This window comes from Hemicordylus capensis, chromosome 4, assembly GCF_027244095.1.
Source record: "Hemicordylus capensis ecotype Gifberg chromosome 4, rHemCap1.1.pri, whole genome shotgun sequence".
In the NCBI taxonomy this organism is placed as follows: Eukaryota; Metazoa; Chordata; class Lepidosauria; order Squamata; family Cordylidae; genus Hemicordylus; species Hemicordylus capensis.
Genome location: NC_069660.1, coordinates 105517096 through 105540509, shown reverse-complemented (window position 1 = coordinate 105540509; position 23414 = coordinate 105517096). Strand labels below are relative to the sequence as shown.

At 44.9% G+C, this 23414-nt stretch overlaps 1 protein-coding gene across 5 annotated transcripts in view; it reads right to left on the bottom strand.

Annotated features, from left to right (window-relative positions):
- IL12RB2 (interleukin 12 receptor subunit beta 2) overlaps positions 1-23121 on the bottom strand; it is a 50497-nt gene extending 27376 nt beyond the window's left edge. For 3 of the 5 annotated variants that reach the window (XM_053247444.1, XM_053247447.1, XM_053247445.1), the window contains exons 1-7: positions 22900-23121; positions 9327-9404; positions 8760-8849; positions 8030-8116; positions 5596-5626; positions 3844-4094; positions 2174-2288 (exon numbers count right to left, since the gene is read on the bottom strand). In XM_053247444.1, the coding sequence (XP_053103419.1) occupies positions 2174-2288; positions 3844-4094; positions 5596-5626; positions 8030-8116; positions 8760-8849; positions 9327-9404; positions 22900-22915 (668 nt within the window). In that variant the 5' untranslated portion in view covers positions 22916-23121. Of the gene's footprint in view, positions 1-2173; positions 2289-3843; positions 4095-5595; positions 5627-7200; positions 7341-8029; positions 8117-8759; positions 8850-9326; positions 9405-22899 lie in introns of those variants that run through there. The other 2 variants (XM_053247446.1, XM_053247448.1) reach the window with 2 other exon arrangements.
- Between the last annotated feature and the right edge of the window lie 293 nt (positions 23122-23414).

Below are 23414 nucleotides of genomic sequence, written 5' to 3'. Positions count from 1 at the left end.
TATTAGACACACTTTTTTGTAATGATGGAAAGCATAATGATTATCCTTTTTTCTTTCAAACAGATTTTTCCCTTTGGGGCTTTGAGTGGTTGTTGCAATTGTTAGTTATTGAGTAAACTGTTACGGAGATGAATTAGAGATGAGATATGAGGCCAGACAGGTGTTCTTTGAGCCTCACAAACAAGATGTTCCCCACAGGAGAGCTACAGCAGGAACAGAGCAGAATGAGGCATCACCACAAGCCCTGATGCTATATGAGGATGGTGTTTTGCACACCCAGGCCGCAATAATTACATGACATGTATGCATGGAAGAACTAAGGCCACTTTTATTAATTACATTTACAGTTAACCTGCAATGAGGAACATACTAAATAGAGTGTGAGTACCACCAATGTGGGCCAACCTCATAAGGAGGACTGCCCACAGCAGGGCGAAGGACTGGGTGTTTATTCAGCCCGCCTCCAGGTCCAGACATCTTCATAACTATGAGGTTTTATCCCCGCTGAGAAGAGACCAGCCTTCCCCACCCAACCCTGGCCACAAAATATAGAGTGGTGGTGGGCCCAGCCAGCCTCCAGGTAGGCGCAGATCCCAGTCCAAGGACTGCAAAACCCTCAGAGGCTGTTCCTTGGCTCACCTTAATCGGTCCTCCAGTCAAACACCAAAACGAGACAACCAACACCAATATGAGACAACTTACCCCAACCTGCACTCACCTGCAAAGTGACCAAACATTGTAAACAATGAAACTCTACCAGGAGAATCAACGAGAAGTAGGTGGGAAAAGGCCACCCCCAATGCCAATTGGGTGTGACCCAAAAAATTCCTACTTAGCCCCCAAAAGGTGACTGGATAACCCTAACTGAAATGGGATGGGCGATGCCCCAGAGCAACTGAGCCTGAATGAAGAAAGCTGGCCACTTATGCAGCCGCTCCCCCACTCACATTGGCTGGCCACCACCATGTACTGGGGGAGGGGAATGGTGCCTCCCATGCCCGTTAATGGAGCTGGGCACCCAACTCCACCCCCCAACCACCACCTTTACTGTGAAGTGCAGAAGCGAGGAGAGCTATCCATGCCATTATTTGAGAGTAGTTTGATCATTTCCTGGGCTTTCAAACTCAGACCCCTACTGGATGTGTAGGAGTCACTAACTTGTTCACTAACTTCTGCTTTTTAAAAAATGAGTTCACCTTAGGAACATAGGAAGCTGTCTTATACAGAGTCAGACCGTTGGTCTATCTAACTCAGTATTATCTACACAGACTGGCAACAGCTTCTCCAAGGCTGCAGGCAGGAGTCTCTCTCTTGGAGATGCCTTGGAGGGAACTTGGAACCTTCTGCATGCAAGCATGTAGGTGCTCTTCCCAGAGCGACCCCCATCCTCTAAGGGGAATATCTGACAGGGCTCATACATGTAGTCTCCCATTCAAATGCAAAGCAGGACAGACCCTGCTTAGGAAAGGGGACAATTCATACTTGCTACCACAAGACCAACTCTCCTCCTTGATGGACCTTCTCTGTGCATACACCCTGTGTAGAAAACGATGGTGACAATTGTGTATACAGGGGTTAAGCTTACTGATCTATCCAATGACTTAGATAGGGCAAACTGAGAGAACTTGGGCCAAATCCATAGTGGGGGCTTGGACTTGGACTTTCTTTAAAGTTCCTCTGTAATTTGAGCATGACTTTAAAAAAAATTAAGAGATCAAAACTTAAGGGCTGTATGACTGACTTAATAGCTGTAATGCGTTGCAAGACATTCTGAAACAAGAAATAGGTTTATAGAACAAAAGGTGGATAGTAGGAAGTTGCAGAGTGCTGGACAAGGACCGGGGAGACCCAAGGTCAAATCCCCATTCAGCCATAATACTAGCTGGGTGACTCTGGGCCAGTCACTTCTCTCTTCACAGGGTTGTTGTGAAAGAGAAACTTAAGTATGTATTACACTGCTCTGGGCTCCTTGGAGGAAGAGCGGGATATAAATGTAATAATAATAATAATAATAATAAAATCTTTGATGGTCCATCATCTGATCAAATCTTTTCCAAACCTGGTTCAGCTTCCAGATATCTGGGATTTTGGCAAGAACTCAGGAGGCAGGGATATGCACATTCAAGTGAGCAGCTGTACCATAAAAGATGAGGCACAAGGAAGTTTTACTTACTGTAACTGGTAGACAGTATAAAGGTAAGTATAATGTCCTTTCTCCCAACTGCAAGTAGTGTTTCCATCTTTTCCATACTGAATACAACTGATGTTTTTTGGCTGGTCTGGAGGAACTTAAGAGAGACAGCTGATCAGGATCTGAGGTATGAGCAGGTCAGAAATATATTAACATGACACTCAGCTGAGTCAGATGGGAGAAGTTTTTCTTTCCTCCGCTAAATATGACCGCTGCCACTTCAAAAGGTGCCTCTTTCCCTAGTTAGCAGCGAACACCTTATATAGAGTTGTCATGCCCACGCAGAATTTAGGGTTTCACCTGGATTTTAAGCATCTCACCCAGATTTCAGATTTCATTTAAAAAAAAAAATTTTTTTTTTTTTAAAGCTAAGCTATAGCCCTTGTAGAAGCAGAGTTATGGAGCAAAATGTGCAGTCACTAAAAATTATTTTCAAGCCAATTTACATAATATGCAAATTAGGCACCTGGATTTGGAAAGCCAGAATATGGCAACCCTAAACTTAAAGAATATAAGCAGGGAAGGCGGACAGGGGGTGTTTTTGATTGCAAACTCTTCTTCTTAAAAAGCCCTTTCCAATAAACAATAAGTGAAAATAGTAAAATGTTACAATCCTGCAACAGAAGCTCTTCCTTCATGGATCACCTGCCGATTTACACACAACAAAAGGGCATTCACTACACAAACATTGGTGTGGGATGAAGATCCTATCTTAGACTAATCTGTAGCCCACTTCACCCCAAAAGCTTGGTATAGTAATATTAGTATAAAATAAAGTAGCAGAAAACCTGGTTCATTCTGGAAGCAGAAAAACTGGTTCCCTGTGCAAAGGTCTCAATAGAGAGAGGTGGGTGTGGGGAGGAGCACCTCTGCACCACAGCAGGCAGAGTGCTGGAAGCCAGGTCTGGCTTGAGCAGCCCAGGGCTGTGGGAAAAGCCCCCTGCTGATCCCTGAGAGAACCTCCGTACTCATTACCTCTGTGTGGTGGTGACGGAACACCTCTCATGGTGACCCACCGAGAGCAGTTTGCTACCAGCCCCGTGAATCCTAGAGCCAGCTAAGGCAAGCCCTGTGGACCAATGTGCTTAAAGGGCTTCCATTCAAAATAGGACTTTAGTGTGCTTGACATTGGCCGCCACCCAGAAATCTCTCTGGCACAAGTCTCAGTGAACTGTTACGAAAAAAATTCACAGGCAGTATAATACTGTCATATCATGCTAGTGATACACATTCCATCCCTCTTTAAATGATTTTATTTATTTATTTATTTGACATGTTTATCTCCAGCCCCAAACTTACATCTCTGGGCAAATGTATGAAGCTGTTTCCTACTGTATCAGACCACTGGACCCCCTCGGGGAGTATTGTCTGTTCTGATGGACAGCATCTCCAGGGTTTCAGACTGGGGTATTTCCCAGCCTTTTCTGGGAGTGTCAGGGATTGAACCTGGGACCCTTTACATATAAAGCATGTGTGGTACCTCAGAGCTGACGGGAGTAGCACATTCACATTCTTTCCTCCACAAGCTCCCTGGAGAGATGTGAAGCAACTACAGCACTGCTGCCATTCCTTGTCAACAGCGTTCATAAATACAGCTAGTCCGTTAACCCTGTAAGCAGAATGCTTACAAACAAACAAAAACATCTCCTTACTTCCAACATAGATGTATAGTCCACATATTCGCAGGAGTCTCGTTCCCCATGAGCACCGACATTCAAATGTCTGCATCCCAAACGTGTCCAGTAAAATGTGAGCACTGACTGCGTCTGCAAGGACGGAGTCGTTCTGTAAAAGGGATATCTTGCTCTGGTGGTGGCATTTCCGACTGCTTATCCAGCAGGAGAGCATAATGTTTGATCCACGGCGCAATGCTTCAGTGGCACTACTAGCACTCAAGATGCCACTGGAATGCAGAGAGACAACAGACATTGAGTTGACTGCAATAATTGTGTAGAGAATAAATCAGCTTTGGATGCCGCATCATTGGCTGTACTGACTGTCCCAACAAAGATGGCTTCACATTTGTCTTCACATGCTGGGAAGGAAGTACCTTAGGGGAGAGGAGAGCTGGTCTTGTGGTAGTGAGCATGACTTGTCCTCTTAGCTAAGCAGGTTCTGCCCTGGCTGCATTTGAATGGGAGACTAGATGTGAGCACTGTAAGATATTCCCCTCAGGGGACGGCAGGTGCGTAGCAAGGTTGGTGTGGGCCCAGAGACAAGATTTTAAAATGGGCCCCCCCTCACTGAAGCTCAATTATTTTTAAAAAGGTTTTGTAAATTGTGGATGATGCAAGTCATTCAGTGGTACTAGAGAAATACATGCTGTTCTGGTAGCTCCAGGTCTTAACACTCACATCCGTTTCGGAGGATGAATACAACTGAAGGAAGCCCGGGCGGGTGCATGGTTGGAGGAGTCAGTCATATGACTTGCCTCTGGGGGGTCCCCCAAGGCAGTGGGCCCCCAGACAATGGTCTCCCCTTGCCCTATTATTGTTACGCCCCTGGGGGATGGAGCTGCTCTGGGAAGAGCATCTAGGTTCAAAATTCAGTCCCTGGCTTCTCTAAGATAGGGCTGAGAGAGATTCCTGCCTGCAGCATTAGAGAAGCCACTGCCAGTCTGTGTAGGCAATACTGAACTAGAGAGACCAATGGTCTGACTCAGTATATGGCAGCTTACTATGTTCCTCCCTGGTGGCCCAGGCAGCCTGATCCTGGCAACTGTATGCTAAACCCAAATTTTATTTCTGTCTCAATTTTCCTCAAAGGTCTGTGCAAATCCTACACCGACATTTTGTATGTCTTCTTCCAGAGGCAGCTGCCCATGTATTCTTTCTCTGGCGGCTGCTTTTTTATTTTTAGCCATTGTGAGATAAGCAAAAGGACAGGTAAGTTCCATCCTCAGCCCGCCCCAGGGGTTGCCACCTGTCCACGTCACATGTCCCAGGTCACATAGGACTGCCAGATTCTTTTGTATGCAACTAAACCCTCCTTGGTGGGGAGAACAGAGAATTTCAGGAGATGCTGTTTCTCTGATATAGTGCTGCCATGGTACGTGAGCTGTGTCTATCCATATGTTTCCTCCTCCTACCGCTATTAGAGGTACAGAACTACTTCTATCCTGTGCTCAGCCTGGCAAGCCTAATGTCACGTAAATGAAACATGAGAAGGAGCAGCTGCAGACCATATGAGGTAGAGAAATGACACCATGTGATGGATTCAATTTTCTTGTATTTTGCATTGTACTTTAATCCTGATTAATCAATTTATTAGTGCAATAAAAACAACTGTGCAAAGGTATCCCGTAACTAGGAATTGGGAATTCACGTAGGTGGCTCTTAATAGTATTTATTGACTAATCAATGGGCGGGCGGTGGAGTATGAAAAGGAAAGCAAAGCTACTCAACTGTTCACTGGTACATCTCTCGAACGTTAATCCTAGAATAAATTAAAAACAGGTTGATCCTTCTGATAAACAATTTCAATTCCTCTTTCCTGCTGGACTAAATGGCATGAGGGGAAGCTGTGGGATTAGGAATGCTGATGTATGGGCTAGACAGACCTAATTTTCACATGAAGACACTCCTAGAGAACTAAGTAGGGATGTGCACAAGCCGAGGTCGGTGCAGTGGTTCAACGCCAAACCAGTTCAGACAAGCAATCTGGCCATGCAAACGGCACCCATGCATGTGCAGACACCATGTGCGTGCTGGTGCTGTGAGTGGGTACTTGGTACAAGCACCGCAGCAGCAGGAGGAAGCTGCTCGCCCTTTTAAAATGATCCTGCTCACCACTCCCCTCAGTGCTGAACCAGTTTGGGCCTTGTCCAAACATGCCTAGAACTGGGAGCAGGACTGGAGATCAAATAGAGGCAGTGCTTCCATGAGTCAAGGTGAATTGGTCACCTCAAGTGGCAGATTATTGTGCTGCCATTAAGGTGGAAAGATTTCCCCCACTTCCTCCCCCAGGCCACCTTCTGAACAGCTCTTTCCACTGCACAGCAAAATGTTGCTCCTCTCCTCTTTCTCCTCCTCTCCCTCTTCACCGCGGCTACCTGCCACAGAGTGCAGACACATGGGTCCTCCCTTGTTTGTGAATGGGCTGATTTATGAGAAGTACAAGGGGACGAAGCAGAAGAGGAAATGGCATTAGAGTCCAGAAGGATCTACAGGACCAGGGGCGTAGCAAGCTTGGAGTGGGCCCAGAGACAAGATTTTAAAATGGGCCCCCCCCACCAAAGTCCAGGGCCTCCGCACACTCCAGGCCCCCAAGGATTTAAGTCTGATATTCCAAAATAAGTATGCTGCCTGCAAATACATTTCACTGAATACACACACACACGTCACAATATATAGTGATATACATTGAGTACTATACATTTGTATTACTTTTAATGCCTAGAACACACTAGAAAGATGAATTATTAAAATGGGCCCCTCGCTGCAGATTAGCAAAGGAGACTTTCAACCATGCAGTGTGAGCCTATGTTTGTTTTCTCAGAATTCTGAACAAATTCAGTCAAGTTTGATTGCAGGAGGTTTTTCACAGGAGGCTTTTAAAGCCCTTTAAGACACATCTCCTCTGGAATGGAGGTGCTGCATTCACATGTTGGCCAGATTTACCCTGAAGTCCCTGCAAGTTATTGGGGAGCAGTTCACACACAAGAAAAATAAAATAAAAGCACCACACATGCTTCACAGTTCTCACTCAGACCTTCTGGGTTGCAAAACAACTTGAACATAAGTGCATTTATAAATGAATGAATGAATGAATGAAAAAAATAAATATAATACTGTTTCTTCCAGAAGTTTTTGTAATTTTCTGCCATGAAACAAGCCACTTATAGGACTTTTTTTTAAGTCAGCAAATTTTCCAAGCTGTTTCAAAATAAATATTCAGAGACTTCTCGGTCCCTCCCCCCCCCCCATATCCAAGCCCTATGGCAAGCAGATCCCTATATATGGGGGGGCGGGGGCGGGAAAGGTAACCACAAAAAGGAGTTCACACTCTACCTGGCAAATGCTGGTCTGGGTTAAGCAGGGCAGCAAGGGATCTTCTGCTGCAGAGAACACTCTGGCTGCCTCCTCCTTCCTGGCTTGCTTGGGCCCTACTCGAGTTCAGGCTTCACTGCGGCCTACACGGAGGCCTCCGTGGAAGCCCCGCCCACCCGCCGATCAGCTGAGAGGCGGGAGAAAAGGAGCTCTTTGCAGCTTGCCTGCTGCTTCGATTGCGGGCCAGCAGAACAAGCGGGAGAGACGGCGAAGAGGGCAAGTGGCTGAGAGGCTATGGGGCTGGGCAGGGTGCAATGGGGAGTCACATGAGGTGCCTCTGGGGTGCCCCTCCAGGCAGTGGGGCCCCCAGACAACTGTCTCCCCTTGCCCTATCATTGTTACGCGCCTGTACAGGACCCTGTCCTCATTTTTTCTTCTGCTTCCCCCCTTCCCATCACCAGCCCAGTGGTGAACAAGGGAGGAGGTTGAGAAGAGCATGTGTGATCGCAACTATTGCCATTGTAAAGGAGGCCACAGAAGAGGCAGAAATAAGTGTGTGCACAGATCAGGCATCAGTGGCTATTGCCACCTGGAAAAAAGAAAGAGGGGAGGATGGTGGATGTGCAGGGGTGCAGCATTTGACACCCTGCCTCTGGTGCAAGGAGGTCTTCAGTTGCTACTGAGAGAGAAGCAAGACAGTGGCTACAAGAGAGCTTCCAAGAGCTGAAAGAACAAACAGCTGAGCAGCTGTTCTCCCACAGTAGCAGCAAGGACCCAGTCATATCCCCACCACTCTCCAAGCATCCAGACACCGGCCCAAGAGAGGCAGAACAATGGGAAACAAACTGACCTGGCAGTTCCTGGGATATGTCCGTCTTTTCTGGGTACACCACTGCACCTACAGAACCATAGGAATGGAGAAGCCCATGGGGGACACCTAGTGGACAGAACCAGAATAAACAGAGTCTTTTTGAAAGCCAAAGGGCACGTTTTTATGTTGTGCTAGTGATGAGATATGTACTGTATTTCTTGCTGGGTAATGTGAAGCCCACCATATGAGCAGCAACCATCCTATGAGGCACCCACATTTTCACACTGTTCAAAGCCTGGAAAGGTTGTTAAAAAGCAAACTCAGTTTCTTAACAGGTGGATCTTGTGGGAAATATTTGCTTGTTTGGGAATGTGGGCTCCAGATGGTGCTGAGGTTAGGACTTTGTTGCGGCCCTGAAAGTGACAAGGGGCCCTTCACCTCCCAAGAGGGGAGGATCCATAGCTTGGAAGTGACACAATTTGCTCATAAGTTCTTAGGTCCAATCCCTAGCATTTCCAGTTAAGTAGCAGGGGAAGAAAGACCTCCTGAAGGTACTGCAGAGCCACTGCTGGTCAGGATAAACAGGACTGGGTCAGAGGGAGCCATGCTTTGACTTGGGATATGAAGGCTTGAGCACTCAAGAAGGTCTGAGATAATGGGACAGAATTCTCTGCTTGTACTCCAAACTCTTCCAGGTTAAGGGGCCTCACTGAGGGTACCTGGCCCAAGCCCATTCCCCAAATCTGAAGCCAGGAAATACAATACTTACCTATTCCTATATATATGAACAGAGAAACTGTTGAGCACACATTCCCAGTGAAGACCATCTTGAGGTGCGCTGTGCCTTTTTTGCCCTGTTCTAAAATAAATCAATCATCACTGAAAAACAACCCTTTAGCTTGTCATCAAAAGCAGTCTTTTGGGAAGCAGGACCTCTCAGCCCTTGTTGCATCCCAAACTCCTGGAATTCTTTAGCACACTACTGAGTAGCTGAATTGAAGAAGAAGAAACAACCCCTAGTGAGGTATGATGAAGCATGAAGTTGCTTCTAGTGGTGGCAGAGGCACCGCTTGCTTCATTCTGGGGCTTTCCTAGCTTTTTGGATTTCATGAGCAATGTTTCCCATGTTTGCTTTCTGGTGCCAGCTTCATAAGTACTAAAGCATAAATGAACCCACAGAAAACACAGGAGAAGAGGGCCATTCCAAAGACCATACCAACTTTTCACTGTATTGGTTCAAATAGGCACCCTAGTCACATATCCCCCGCCTCCAGCCATGCTGCTTGTAGGGTGAGGGTTGCCACAGTTCCTCTCCTAAAGACACCAGCGCTCATACCTGTAAATATTCCAAGGCATCTAAACAAGATAGAACCAACGAGCCTCTTTCCCCATCCTGTTGCTGGCCAACAGAAACCTGTAAAGCAGAAAGGTGGGTCCACATTTGAATTTTATGTTTAAAATATTTACCTGCCTTTTTTTTTTTTTTTGCAACCTGCAACATAAATAAATTACAATAAGAACAACAAAACAATGGGGAGAAATCAATAAAATAAAAAATAAAGGCATAGTAGCAGCAGCAATAAAACAACAATGTCCTTAAAGAATCCCCCCCCCCAAATAAACAAACAAAACCAAATTTGGCATCTCCAAGAATCACCCTCTCAAAGGCCCTACAAAAGAGTCTTAAATTGGTACCTAAAGGAGTGTAAGAGGGACTACTATATAGGCCTCTGAAAGAAGGGAGTTCCAAAGGGTCAGGGACATCATTAAGAAACTTAGCTCTTATTTGATGAATGCTTCATGGGGCCTCAGATAATTAGCAAAGTTTGTGAGGAGGCATATGGTGGTCCTTAAGGTACCCATGCTTTAAAGAATGATCTAATTCTAAATGGTGGTGGTGGTGAACTAGGAAGTCCTTGATTAAATATGATCAAGGTGATCATGATGTGAGCCAGCGTGGTGTAGTGGTTAGAGTGCTGGACTAGGACCGGGGAGACCCGAGTTCAAATCCCCATTCAGCCATGAAACTAGCTGGGTGACTCTGGGCCAGTCACTTCTCTCTCAGCCTAACCTACTTCACAGGGTTGTTGTGAAAGAGAAACTCAAGTATGTAGTACACCGCTCTGGGCTCCTTGGAGGAAGAGTGGGATATAAATGTAATTAATAATAATAATAATAATAATAAATACCCATCCAACTGACACCCCGCACCCACCCACCCCTTCCCCCAGTTTATCTCTCTGTATTGTTCTGAAAACAGAAGTCGGGGGGGGGGCTCTCTTCAATTTAAGCAGATTGTCTAGAATCCATTTCAGTCTGGCTTCAGGCCTGGCTTTGGAACAGAAACTGCTTTGGTCACCTTGTGGGATGACCTGTGCAGAGAGAGGGAAAGGAGGAATGCAAGCCTATTAATTCTCTTGGATTTCCCAGTGGCTTTCGATACCATTGACCATGGTATTCTTTTGGATAGATTGGCCGAGTTGGGTGTGGGAGATGGTCCACTCCTACCTCGAGGCCCATTTCCAAAAGTTGGTGCTGGGGGGTTACTGCTCAACCCCTTGGCAGTTATGCTTTGGGGTTCTATTCTTTCCCCTATGCTGTTTAACATCTATGTGAAACTGCTGGGAGAGGTCATCTGGAGATTTGGCCTGAAGTGTCATCTGTATGTAGATGACACTCAGTTGTATCTCTCTTTTTCATCAGACACAGGTGAGGTGGTGACTGTCCTGAATCAGTGCCTGGATGAGGTAATGGACTGGATGAGGGTGAACAAGCTGAGACTCAATCCAGACAAGAGAAGTACTGCTGCTCAGTGGTTGGGTGAATGATGTTCAACCTGTTCTAGATGGGGTTGTGTTGTCATAATTCAGGAATAGCTTTTCCTTTTCCCCTAAAGAGTGAACTGGAAGGGAACCCTTTACTGTCTGTCAGGCAGTGACCTCTAGGGATCAGCCACTCAGCACATGGTGACTGGGACTTAGAGGGCCTGGATGCAGGAAGTGAAGGGGCCCTTTGTTCTCATGCAGTTGGAGCCAAGCAGGGGAAGCAACAAGTTGACTGGCCAAGCCATGGCAGCAGCCAGGCACTCTGCAGGGACCTGAAGTCTCCACCATGGTTTTGGTCAGGCTCAGACTGGCCCAGTGAGCAGTAAGGCAAATTCCCGGTGTGCCCTTCGCCTCTGCAACCTGCTGCTGTTCGAATTTGAGTGCCCCAAGCCCTTAGCCTGAGCCCCCTCCCGCCTCCATGGCCGCTGGCACCTGCCTCTCTCTTGCAGGGCAGCCACCAGGGAATCTTGCCTGTGTGCACCCTACTGCCATCTGAGAGTGTGAGCGCCCCGCCCTCAGCCTGAGCCCTGGCCCCCTCCTGCCTCTGTGGCCACCGGCGCCTGCCTCTCTCTTGCAGGGCAGGGAATCTCTGCAGCCAGACAGGTGGCGGCTGCTGCTCTCTCTGTAGAAGTCGATTGGCACTACCCTTCCCTCCCTGCTGCTACTGCCGTGGTCCGCTCTCCACTCTGCCTCAGGGGCGGATCCAGGGAGGGTGCAAGGCCAGGGTGCAGTTGCACTCCCTGTGAATTAATGTTGAGTCTCATGGAGATCGGCAGTAGCAGAGTAAAAAAGGGTTAACTTTCTCTCTCCCCCCCACCACCTGCAGGAACTCTGTGTGTGTGTGTGTGTGTGTGTGTGTTGTACATGTGAGAGTTCTCAAAATGGCTTAAATAGCAAAATATGAGAAAATGGTTCTCTCAACATGTTTCCCCTTTTAAACATTACTATTTTGCTTTGTGCTTGTAACATGCTCCCCCACCAAAAGTCTATTTTTGTACACTCGCTTCAAAACAAGGCAAATCAGTTCACAAGAAACTCATTTTAAAAACTCCTTTGCCCATGAAATGATTGGTTGTCTGTAAATTCTACAAAATTGGGGTACTCCATATATAACATTCTGCTGTCCTATTTGAAATCAGAACGGTGGCTTTTCTTTCTGTAGTGTATAGACACGCATCTCGGGCTCCTGCCTCAGGAGGCTGGATGGGGAAGGAGCAAGGCTGGTGGGGAGCCCCTGCTTGGAGAGAAGAAGCCAGAGCTGGTTGGCCTGGCTGGGGCACTGGGCCATGATATGAGACTCTCCTCTTCTCCCCTCCCCCCGAAAAACCTACAAAACATTCCAGGCTGCCTCCTGCAGCCCGGCTGCCCTTGCCTCACACATTCATCCACTCCCTTCCACCAGTTATTTATTTACCCCCCTGTCATTTCTCTTCACCCCCATTTCTCTCCCCTCCCCATTTTCTCCCTCTCCTCCCAGCCAGTATTCCCTCTAACATGGATTCCCAGATGTTGTTGACTACAATTCCCATAATTCTCATGCAAAATCCATGGCAGCTGGGGATTCTGGGAGTTGTAGTCAACAACATCTGGGAATCCCCGTTAGAGGGAACACTGTTCCCAGCCATTTTCAAGCCCTTTATTCTTTTCTTAGGAAGCTGCCATATACTGAGTCAGACCATTGGTCCATCCCCATGTCATTTCTCTTAATCTCTTTTCCTCTTCTCCACACTTCCTCTTATCCAGCTGTTCAGGCTTGGCATGAGAGAGAGAGAAAAGGGACATGGATGGGCAAGGTTTGGCAAGAGAAAGAGAGAATCTGATGGGCATCTAATTAGACTGGACTGGAAGAAGAAGCCTGAAAGTTCCTTTAGGGCATATGCATAGACTAAGCTGTTTTCCAGATAATTGCCAGATTGGCTTCCCCAGGGGTGTAGCAAGGTTGGAGTGGGCCCAGAGACAAGATTTTAAATGCCCCCCTTCCCTGAAGCTCAACTCATGAAGTAAAGAAATCTTAAATGAGGCTGAATAGTGGTAACAAAAAGCATAGTGAATATGTATATGCATATGCGTGTGTGTGTGTGTGCCACAATAGAACATCATGCTAAATTATTTTTTAAAAGGTTTTGTAAATTGTGGATGATGCAAGTCATTTAATGGTACTAGAGAAAGACATGCTGTTCTGGTAGCTCCAGGTCTTAACACTCACATCAGTTTCGGAGGATGAATACAACTGAAGGAAGCCCGGGTGGGTGCATGGCTGGGGGAGTCAGTCATGTGACTTGCCTCTGGGGGGTCCCCCAAGGCAGTGGGCCCCCAGACAACTGTCTCCCCTAGCCCTATTATAGTTACATCCCTGGGCTTCCCATGTGGGTGTGGTGCAGAGAAGAAATGGATTATGTTGGGAGAAAAATAATTTTAAAAATCTGTTTGCTGTGCAGACAACTAACCAGGTGGTTTTCTGGCCAGTATCTGTAACATCAATATGCCCACTGTGCTGTGGTTCATTGGGCAAGAATAAAGGAAATGTCGAAAACATTTGTTGTTTGCAAGGACAGACACCCAAGCCAAGTGGTGGGCACCCATGGTGGCATCCAGCTGTTCAGCAGGCATGGAGTAGCGAGAGGGTGTTCCGATGCATCTTTGCTTCCCATGGTGTTCTCTAAGTTACAGGAGATGGTTCATAGCTGCAGCAAGCATCACTGGAAAACCTGTGACTTTTCTATTTATGAATGCAGTTTTGAAATAGGCAGGCAAGCTGTTCTTGTAACTTCAGAATGCATTTGTTCTCCACTCTTGTAGCTGGCCTCTGCTTTATCTTATATAGATTTATATAGATGTGTGTGTGATGCATATAAACAGTGTTTTGGTTGATTGCTTGCTGGTTTTTAAGCTGTGATGTATGCATATTAAGTTATTTGCTTCTCCTTATATGCAAATTAACTTCTTATTTTAAAGGTGTCTCACACTCATTTTGGAGATTTTTCGAGCCATTCTTTGATTTATTTTATTTTTTATTTTTAAACATGGGATACTTGATTCTGTCCAGCACTAGATTCTGCAGTGGACCACAACAGTTTCCTTTTTTAAAATGTAAGAAATGTTAATATAACATTTAATTTCAGAAAGTTTGGGGTTGTACTTTTTATAGAGTAGCTGCAACTGCAACACATTCAGCAATCTGTGCTAGCTGGATAGGCTGTTATCAGGTGGATGGAAGGGGAACTTGGACTGTCTCTACACTAACAAACATGCTAAGACAAGCACCCCACCCCCCTACACACCGTGTCTTCCTAGAAGGGAAAACAGGGACAAAAACAGAAGAGTGGTTTACCAGGGACAGGTACAAAAAACAGGGACTGTTCCAATAAATAGGGACAGTTTGCTTACCAAGTTCTTTAAGTATATCCATACTTGCTGTCAAAACCAGAGAATTAACTGTATAGTAGGATTTGCATAGACTACTTTGTGCTACAGACTACTCAGTCACAGATCTCCTTTCCTTTCAGTATCAGGAGAAAGATTGGAAACTTTCCCCTCCAAGCTTCTACAGATTGTTTGTGAAAGCCTGCTGTCTTCAAGTTGTTGCATCAGGTACGAAGCATATCAGATAAATTTACTTTCTTTTCAGTTTCTTTCTCTGTCAGGAGCACATAGTGGATGAGTGATCAGACCCAGCCATTTACAAGAAAGGTCTGGTGCCTCTTTTACAAGAAATGTTTTTAGTATAAGTTCATTTAAGGAAAAGGGAGGGGTGACCCTCTCACCTGTTTATGCCAGAAGATTGCAGATATATGCTCCCTTCTTCACTGGCACACTTTTCTGTGGGGATTAACTCATGAAATTGTACCTTTATTTGGAATCATAGAATTTAAGAGTTGGGAGGAAGTTGGAGGTCTTCTAGACCAAAGCCTCTGCTCAGCAGTGGCACAACAAGATCTGAAAGGGGCTGTGTGCGAGAACTGAACATGGGCCCCAAAGGATAATTTCCCCATAGGGATCACTGGGAAACTCAAAAAGATTAATAACTCTCAAATGGCTTGGCAGAAAGCTTTGAAATTTAACATGGTGTTAAATAAATTAAAAGGACTTGGCGATAATAGTCCTGCTCTATAAAAAAAGGAGTGATATCTGAGCCTGCAAATCATCAGCTGATTAGCTTAGTGTAGTGGGGAAGCTTTATGCCAGACATTTATGTTGGAAATTCTGGTCCTGGTTAGACAATGAGAACATTCTGGCTGAGGAACAGGCAGGCTTCAGATCTGGCTAATCAATAGATCAATGTTTAGTTTTACAACTTTTGGTAGAGAAGTACAGCTCTAGGCCCCATGGAACTCTGCTGCATTTATTGATTTCAAATAAGCTTTCAATTTTATTTCCAGGGAAATACTGTAGGTAAAGTTGGAGAGTTCCTCTATTGATCGTAGACTGCCTGCTCCTATTCACATGCGTCATCAAAACAACTATCTGAAGGTGAGTGCAATCAGCAGGCCATTTATCAGGCCCAGGCAGGCCCAGTTCAGAGGGGTGTAAAATAGGGCTGTATTTTAGCCCTCTAGTTATTTAACTATTATATAAATTTCCTGGTGCAAGTCCTACAACATTCTAATTTCCACCCTCCTAATTTACCTTCTCGACCAATTCCTGCACTTCTTTTTGTGGATGATACGGTAATATTATCCTTTTCCAAAATAGGTCTGCAAGGAGCCCTTAAGTCCTTCACTGCCTAATAACAACTGTGCTGGCTAGATTCTATTTTTGCAGTGGTGAAAGCTTTCCGGGGTAAGGTAACATCTCAATTAATGTATGGTGCCCAAATGTGCATATATCCTCATTTTCATTCTCTGGAGGCAGTACAGTCCAAGTTTCTTATATCTGTTCTTGGTGTTCCACACTGTGTACCAAACACTTTACTGAGAATTGAAACTGGGTTAATTCCAACTGAAGACCACAATTGGTTGCTTATTTTCAGTTATTGGTTTAAATTAATTTACAACCCTTCTGGTCTGGCTGCCCTCACTTTAATGGATAGCCTCTCCTCTAGATGGGAAAAAGAGGTGGAGAAGAAACTTCGGTGTTATGGTCTCCCGCTTTCAGATTTGGCTGATATAAGCCTTTTTAAGGCCAAAGAATAAATTTGCCAGCGCCCTTGGGCTATTGCGCTTCAGAAGGACAGAGCATGAATTACACACTGCATGGTTGTAGGAAATTCCAGACAAATCTTCTCCCCATATAAACTTACTTTCCCTAAGTTCTACCATGCTCTGGCCTATTTAAATATGTTACCTTTGGCTGTTTTGGAGGGAAGATTTCATCGTACACTATTCCCAATGGCTCGGCCCCTAACATTTAGGCATGATTGAGTCAGTGGAGCATGTATTACTTTACTGTGTATTTTATAAAGATATAAGTTCTCTTCTTATTGGTCCAATTTTGTTACACTGTCCAGGCTGGCCGGATGATTTTTATGTAAATCTCCTTCTTTCTGCTACTGATGCTGAGATTACCTATGCTGTGGCTAAATTCTGCACTACCTCCTGTAATATTAAGAAACAGATGGTTAATCCTTATGTTTTGGGTGGTATATAAATATGTTAAATAAATAAATAACAAATACAAAGATAAATGTAAGGTATATGTGTTACTGTGGCGGTGGGTTGGTAGTACTAATATCCATATATATATAATTCTCTAAGGCTAATCCTGTGTATGGCAGCTCTCACGAGAGTTCATGAGAAGAAGCACCTGATTGGGCAGTGGGGATTCCATATGAAGATAGTGGGGAGGAGTCTGTGAGAGCAGAAGCACCATGGTCACCATGGTGATTGGGCAGTGGGGCTTCCATTCGCAGATAGGGAGGAAGAGCCTGTGATGCTTAAGGTCAGTTGGAATGCTACTGTTACTGGTCAGAAGATGTTCTTGATTGTAGAGGAGAGGAATCTATCTCTATATAAAAGTATAGTGGGCAGGGGTTGTGAGGGAAGAAAGAGCCCCTTTAGGGGAAGGAGGCTGCTGTTGTGTGAATTAGATGAAGAAACAAGATGAACAAGATCTGTTAACTCAGGAAGGGAGAGAGAGAAAGAAAAAAAGAAGGGAGGGGAAGAGAGCAAGAAGGGCGAGGAATGGCCTCAAGCCTGTCAGCGGCCTGAGGGGAAGGAGCGGCTATGGTGGTGGCGACAGCGAGGAAGGACATGAAACTGCTGCTGCTCCTGTGGGCAGGAGCAGGAGCAGGGCTCGGATGAGGGTGGGGAGCTCTCTGGGGATAGGGGGCTGCAGCTTGGCCAGTAGGCTTCAGCAATGCTGCAGCTGCGACCAAGAGGGGTGAGGGGGATGGAGGCAATGGGATAGAGGAGGAGGAGCAGGAGTCTGGCTCAGGTGAGGGTGGAGAGATCTCTGAGGTGAGGGGTGCTGTGGCAGGGGGTGTTGGGAGCAATCTGTTGGCAATTCTCTCTGGTAAGAGATACCCTTCTATTACAGCAGAGTGCACTGAGGCACAACACAGCGGAGTCTGCCTAGACATGCTTGTATGCTGAGAGTAAAAGAAACTTGGAGCCAGTTCATAGTTTCAAATCAATATAAGGAGTCTTTATTGGTGAACTCCATTCTAGATAGTAAAGTGGAGAGATAGTATCTCTAATCTATCTATCTAGCTGGATGCAGAGGGATGGATTCTGCATCTCGGCACACATGGTGCGGGGAGAGAGAAGTGTGTGTGTTGCAAGGGAGAAGAAAGGGAAAGGAGGAAGAGACGAGGCAGGCAGGAAGTCAGTCCCTAAGAGTAGCAATCTACATATCAAAGGGATAGTATCAGAGCAGTAGAGAAGGGATGACCAATGTCTTGACCCCTCTAGCCCTCTAGTCTGTCCCCTTCTGTCACTGAGGCATGAGCCAGCGCAGAGTCCTTAACTTCCAACACAATCAAGTACTAGTGTGCAGATCCTCTGCGTGGGTTGAGCTAGTTATTTAGTATTATTCATTATTATTTAGTATTAGAGTACTTTATTATTAATTGTACTGCCTGTAACTGTTGATTGTTGTAATGCCTGGCTGGTTGTGGACCGTAATAGATGATGATGCTGATGCTGATGATGAAATAAATTAAACACTATATGCTATCACATGATGATAGCATGGAGTGTATGGATTTTCAGGGTTATTGCTTCACTCATAGATTTTTAATGAACTTTTTAAAAAGTTTCTGAAACTGTTTAAAAGTGTCATAACTGCTTTGTTTCATGACAGAAAGTTAAAAAAAATTAACTGGAATTAAATCCCCGACTCTGTCCATCATCTAAACCTCATTTGGAGGAAACTGCCCCTTGCCTTCATATCAAAGTAGAACCCTCATTTTTTGTAATCCCAGTTATAACTCCAGAATGGAGTTATAACATGGGCAGAAAGTTCTCAAAATTCATATGCTAGTCTTATAGCATTACAGGTGAAGATGTTCAAGGGGATCAGCTCACTTACTGAGCTTTCTTTCTTTCTTTCTTTCTTTCTTAAGTTCTTAAAAACATGTAGGACCACCATGTAAAATTTCAGAGCTTTCTGCCCAGCCATTTGGGAGCTATTAATAATTCCCCCCCCCCATTTATCTCTATGGGGAAATTATTATATATGTTGGAAATTTGGAAAAGGCTCAGTGACCTGTGTCCATTGCACCCGTTTGCTCAACTGTAGATCTGCCTCTGCTGCTCAGTGCAAGAGAAATCCTCTGTGTTCCCTGACTTGAAGCCAAACACCCCACAATCTCATTACTGTACCATACTGTCCTCAAGGCCATCCTATTCAGCCCTTGTAGGAAAATTAGAAGGGAGTGAGAGCTGGATTTACAGAAACAGTTACCATTGTAGAGCAGTATGCCAGGGTTTTGTAAAAAGACCTCACATAAATAAATATGATGTAGCTATAATGAGAGATTATATTAAAACCATTTTAATTTCTGAAAAGGTGTCTGCAATAAAGAAAAGGCACTCCTCTTAACTGGGATTATGCATGAACACAACTAAGATTTTAAAATACCAGGATATTCATCTCTGTAAGAAGTAAAGGAGGTGAATCAAACACATGATTTCTAATAATAAAGAGGAAAGTAGAAAGACTGACAGGGCAGAATCAGGGACTAGGAAGGGACTCAGGAATAGAAGGGCACTGCAGTACCACCCACCCTCCCAAAAGATCTCTTATAGGCTGTTAGAAATATCTGATTTCTGAGCCTTTGGAGGTCACTGCCCTGAACCCTCTTTTCTTTGCTGGACTTTAAAATGTTCAGACTTCCAGATTCTGCATCAAGGTTCCAGTGGATACACACTTATTTTGAAAAAATAAGCTTCAGGTATCTTGTATATACAGCTCTCTCTCTATAGATATATATTTATAAAGATATATTATTACATCTATATAATACATTGAACCATATACTGTAATAATAATAATTCATTGCATGTTTTTTATCCTTTTCATTTAATATCCTTGTAGAGCAACGTAAATAATTAGTTAGGCTGGGCATTTTCCAGGCTGCAAGATTCGCAATGTTTAAAGCATTGCAAAGTGTAATGGAATAGTGCAATGGTTTAAAACTGAGAGTAAAGCATTATTCAATGCTTTGTTGTAGGCTGGTGGCCATTCATCTTTTCCATCCATTGCAACTTGTTTTCAAGGCAGGATTGTCCATATTCTTGAAATGAGTTTATCTGCCCTATCTCCTGCTCCATTTGGGCCAATGGAATTGCAGGTGGGAGGTTACGTGAAATTTTTTTGGGTAACTTCTCAGCTGCCATGAGTAACCTGCAAGGGGGGGGTGGGGGGAAAGGGGGCAAAACAAAAATCTAACTTTGTCTTGTATCATTCCAGGCTTGTGCAAGCAATAATGGGGACTTTAAAAAAAGAAAAAGAGGAGGAACGGGGAGGAGATCCTTTGGAGTGACAAAACAAGGGAACTGCTTATTAGGGGGGTGAGGAGCAAATAGGAATCCTGTAGCAAGCCAGGAAGGGGGAAAGACAGGAGTTGGTGCACCTCCAGAGGGGGAAAAAATAAATAGGAGAGGGGAGGGGAGTGCTCCTCCAGTGAGGGCTTGTGGGCTTGCACAGACGTAAATGAATCATGATTCAGTTCAATGGACTTCCTTTTAAGTAAGTAACTGTTCTCTCTCCCTGTCCTTTGCCTTGTAGTAAGTAAGTGAGATTGCACAGAAGTGAATGATTTAGTTCACTGGGCTTCCTCTTCAGTAAAAAGTGCACGAGAATGGGTTGGATTCAGAAGTCTGCTCAGCTGCTCTCCCCTCCCCTTCTGTGTTGACAAGCTCAAGTTATATTGGAAGCAAGCGGAGGAGGAGGGAGGTGTGTGGTTTGGAAGCTGTGGGGAGGAAAGGAGGGGAAAGCCAAGATTTCTCTCTGTTTCTCTCCCTGTGGCGAGGGGCCAGAGGAAGCAAGCACGGGCGGACGAGGGGGGCAAAGAACTGCCCATACTGCGACACTCTACAATGCATACAATGTGGGGACAAGGCTCCCTACAATGGAAAAATACAGCTGCTTTCCTGCAGCACATTTACAATGTTGTAGGGCAAAAACACATCATTAAAATTCAAATCAAGGCATGGGAAAGATGAATGGCACCCTGCTGACACCGATGTGGAAACACAGGCAATACAGAGGGGCATTTAGGAGACATGTTGCAGGTATGTTGCAGAGTATAATCTGGAAAATGTCCTCGAGAACAATAAAGAGGGGCCTTCAACTGTATTTTAAAAAGATTAACCATGTAATGATTTTGAGCCTAAATTCTTCAGAGGAGCAAAGTGAGCAGAAGTGTGAGCCCTTTCTTTTAAATACTGTAACATGTCTTGGAGTGAAATGTACTTGGTACTACTCCAAACATGCTAACCTTAGGCTATTGTATTTCACACAAACACACAGACATGAAAGTCCTTCCATAGTTTTTTTGGTGTTTTTTAAAAATCAACTTTAGGGTTAGTCTTCACTTTGAAAGCTCTCGGTCTCTGCCCGGGGACGTTTACATACAGCAGGCTTTATCGTGAGTTTACTGAGAAGCTTTACTGCGAACTCGAACTTGTCCCCCCCAAACTGATGCAACAAGTGGATTTTTTTACTGCAGATATAAATCGGGCTACATTCTAACGTGCAGTGAAAAACCAGAATTGTGTGTGAACTGCTGCCTGATAACTCTCAGGGATTTTGTGGTAAATCTGGCTGATATGTGAATGCACTCCCTCCATTCCGGAGGAGATGCAAGCTTTAAAAGCCCAGTGTGTAAACCTCCTGGTGACCATATCTTTCTCCATTCCCATTGAGCTTCCTGTAGCTCCAGGCACTCCACTCAAGCTCATCTCCTTTTGGCCACTTTCCCCCACTCCTTTCACTGTCTCTTTTATCTTGGCTAGAATAGCATCCACCCTCCCCTCCAGTTGATTAATTCCTAATTGTACAGTTGTCAAGCACTTGCAAGGTTGAGTTTCTTTTATGGAACTTCTACCACACTCTGCACCACCACCACCCCCGAGATAGATAGATAGATTTATTTATTCATACATACATACATATTTTTATACAGCCCTAAACTTATGTCTCTGGGTGGTTTACAACAAAATAAAAACAGAAAGTAAAACATTACTTTCAAACTACAAATTCAAACTACAATATTTTCTCACTAAAAACATCTGGTCTATCCCCACAACTAGCACATTCATGTATTGAAGTTGCGAGCACTGTGTGGACTGCAGTGGCATGAGTGTCATAGACACTTTCTAGACAGTGCCTGTGCTATTGTGATGAGATGCATTCCCCCCATCCCACTCCACATCATGTTATGAGTTCAAAACACTTTATTTTAAGCAAATCTTTATTACGACCTTACTCCAACTAATTCCTTTTGCACAATGGCAAACATCAGCAAATCTACCCTCCCCCCGCCACACACACACACAAATAACAAGTGACTTGTGCCTTCTCTTTCTCTAGAGTTGATCTATCCATATTTCTTTCGTCTTTGTATTTTTCTAAGCTAGTTTTTTGTTCTCTCAATTTTGCCCGCAAATAATATCATACAGTAAATTCTGGAACTTTTAAAAAATCTAGGAACAAAGTACAGCAATTACTGCAAGACTATCCCCACAATGCACTATGGATTAGGAGGGTGGGATAGACAATGCTTCAGGGCTTGTTACCAAGAGTAACGTTTTCCAGAAAGCCTGGCCTCATCTCCTCCTCTTATGTTTTTTTAATTTAAAACCTAGTTCTTTGACAATGCCTCTCCCAAATTCATGTCCCTCTGTCTTTATATGACTGTCCCTTACATCTCCACTCCTTTGTGTCTCTCTGTGGCTCATTCTCCATCCTTCTCCATACTCTGCAGGGCAACATGAGGTGAGGCACCAAATGTTGCCTTGCCCCCTTTCCTTGGCAGGAGCCAGCTCCCTTTGCCAGTAGCTTCCGCTTCTCTTCTCACATTCCTTGCAAGCTTTGCAAACAGCATGAGGAAAGGAAGGCAACCAATCTGACTCTTACTAGGAGCACAGGGAGGAAAGAGAGGCAGAGGGCTGTCTGTCTCAAAGCAGCTTTTTGCTGAGCAGCTTTTTGCTGAAAGCTGTTTTGATGGTGGGGAGCGGTGGGGAGCACATGAGGTGGTGGGGCACATCTTGCAGCCCCACTGGCAGCGCAATAATTTGCTGCTTGAGGCAACTACCTCACTTTGCCTCATGAAAGGACTACCTCATCTGCCTGATATAAATCCTCAGTCATCTCAGCAGGAGCGGTCTCGTTTCTGTGAGCTCTGCCTTGTCTAGAACATTATTTACACTAGTATTTATATGTATATAAATATTTATTTATATCTAGACATATGCCATGTTTATAATATTATTTATTCTAATGATACGTTCAGTAATAGTAGTCTCTGCATGATACAAGCATAAGATATAGTCCCACCTGTGAAACGGGCATGTTTCTGTCATGCAAATGGGGGGAACAATCCATCTGCTTTTGTTCAGAGGCTGCCATGCTTTCTAGTCAAAGTTCTAGCAAGCAGAAGAATCACCTCCCTCCCCTCCCCTCCGCCTTGCTGCCGCTTACCTCTGTCGCACCTCATCCTGGTCTGCTACTCATTCATCTTCAGGCCCTTCTTCCCTTCAGCACCCCCTGGGCTGGCTACAGACAGGCTGCCGAGAGTGAGCCCAACAACATGTATATCAGCAGTCGCAGGAGTTCCTGCCGGCTTTGAACAGAGTGCTCTCCTCTCTCTCAAAGGAGCCCTTCCTGCTGCCTTCACCTCTCCGCCCCTGCTGGCTTCCTCAATCAGTCACCACCTGACGGTTCTGTCTCACACACTTTGCTCAGAGTGGTCTTTCAAGCCAGAAGCCCAGAGTTTCTCCCAGCCATCCCTCAGCTACCTTCCATCCTATGCTACTCTCTCAGAAATGAAGTGCTGACAGGAAACTAAAGACAGTACCAAATAGAGGAAATACTGGTTGTTCGAAAGTCAGTGAATGGAACATTGTTATTAGCCTCTGTTTCTCAGTAGTCACTCTTCCAATATGTTATTATAAACCAACTTATGATGATATATTAAATAATTCCTTTTATAAAAC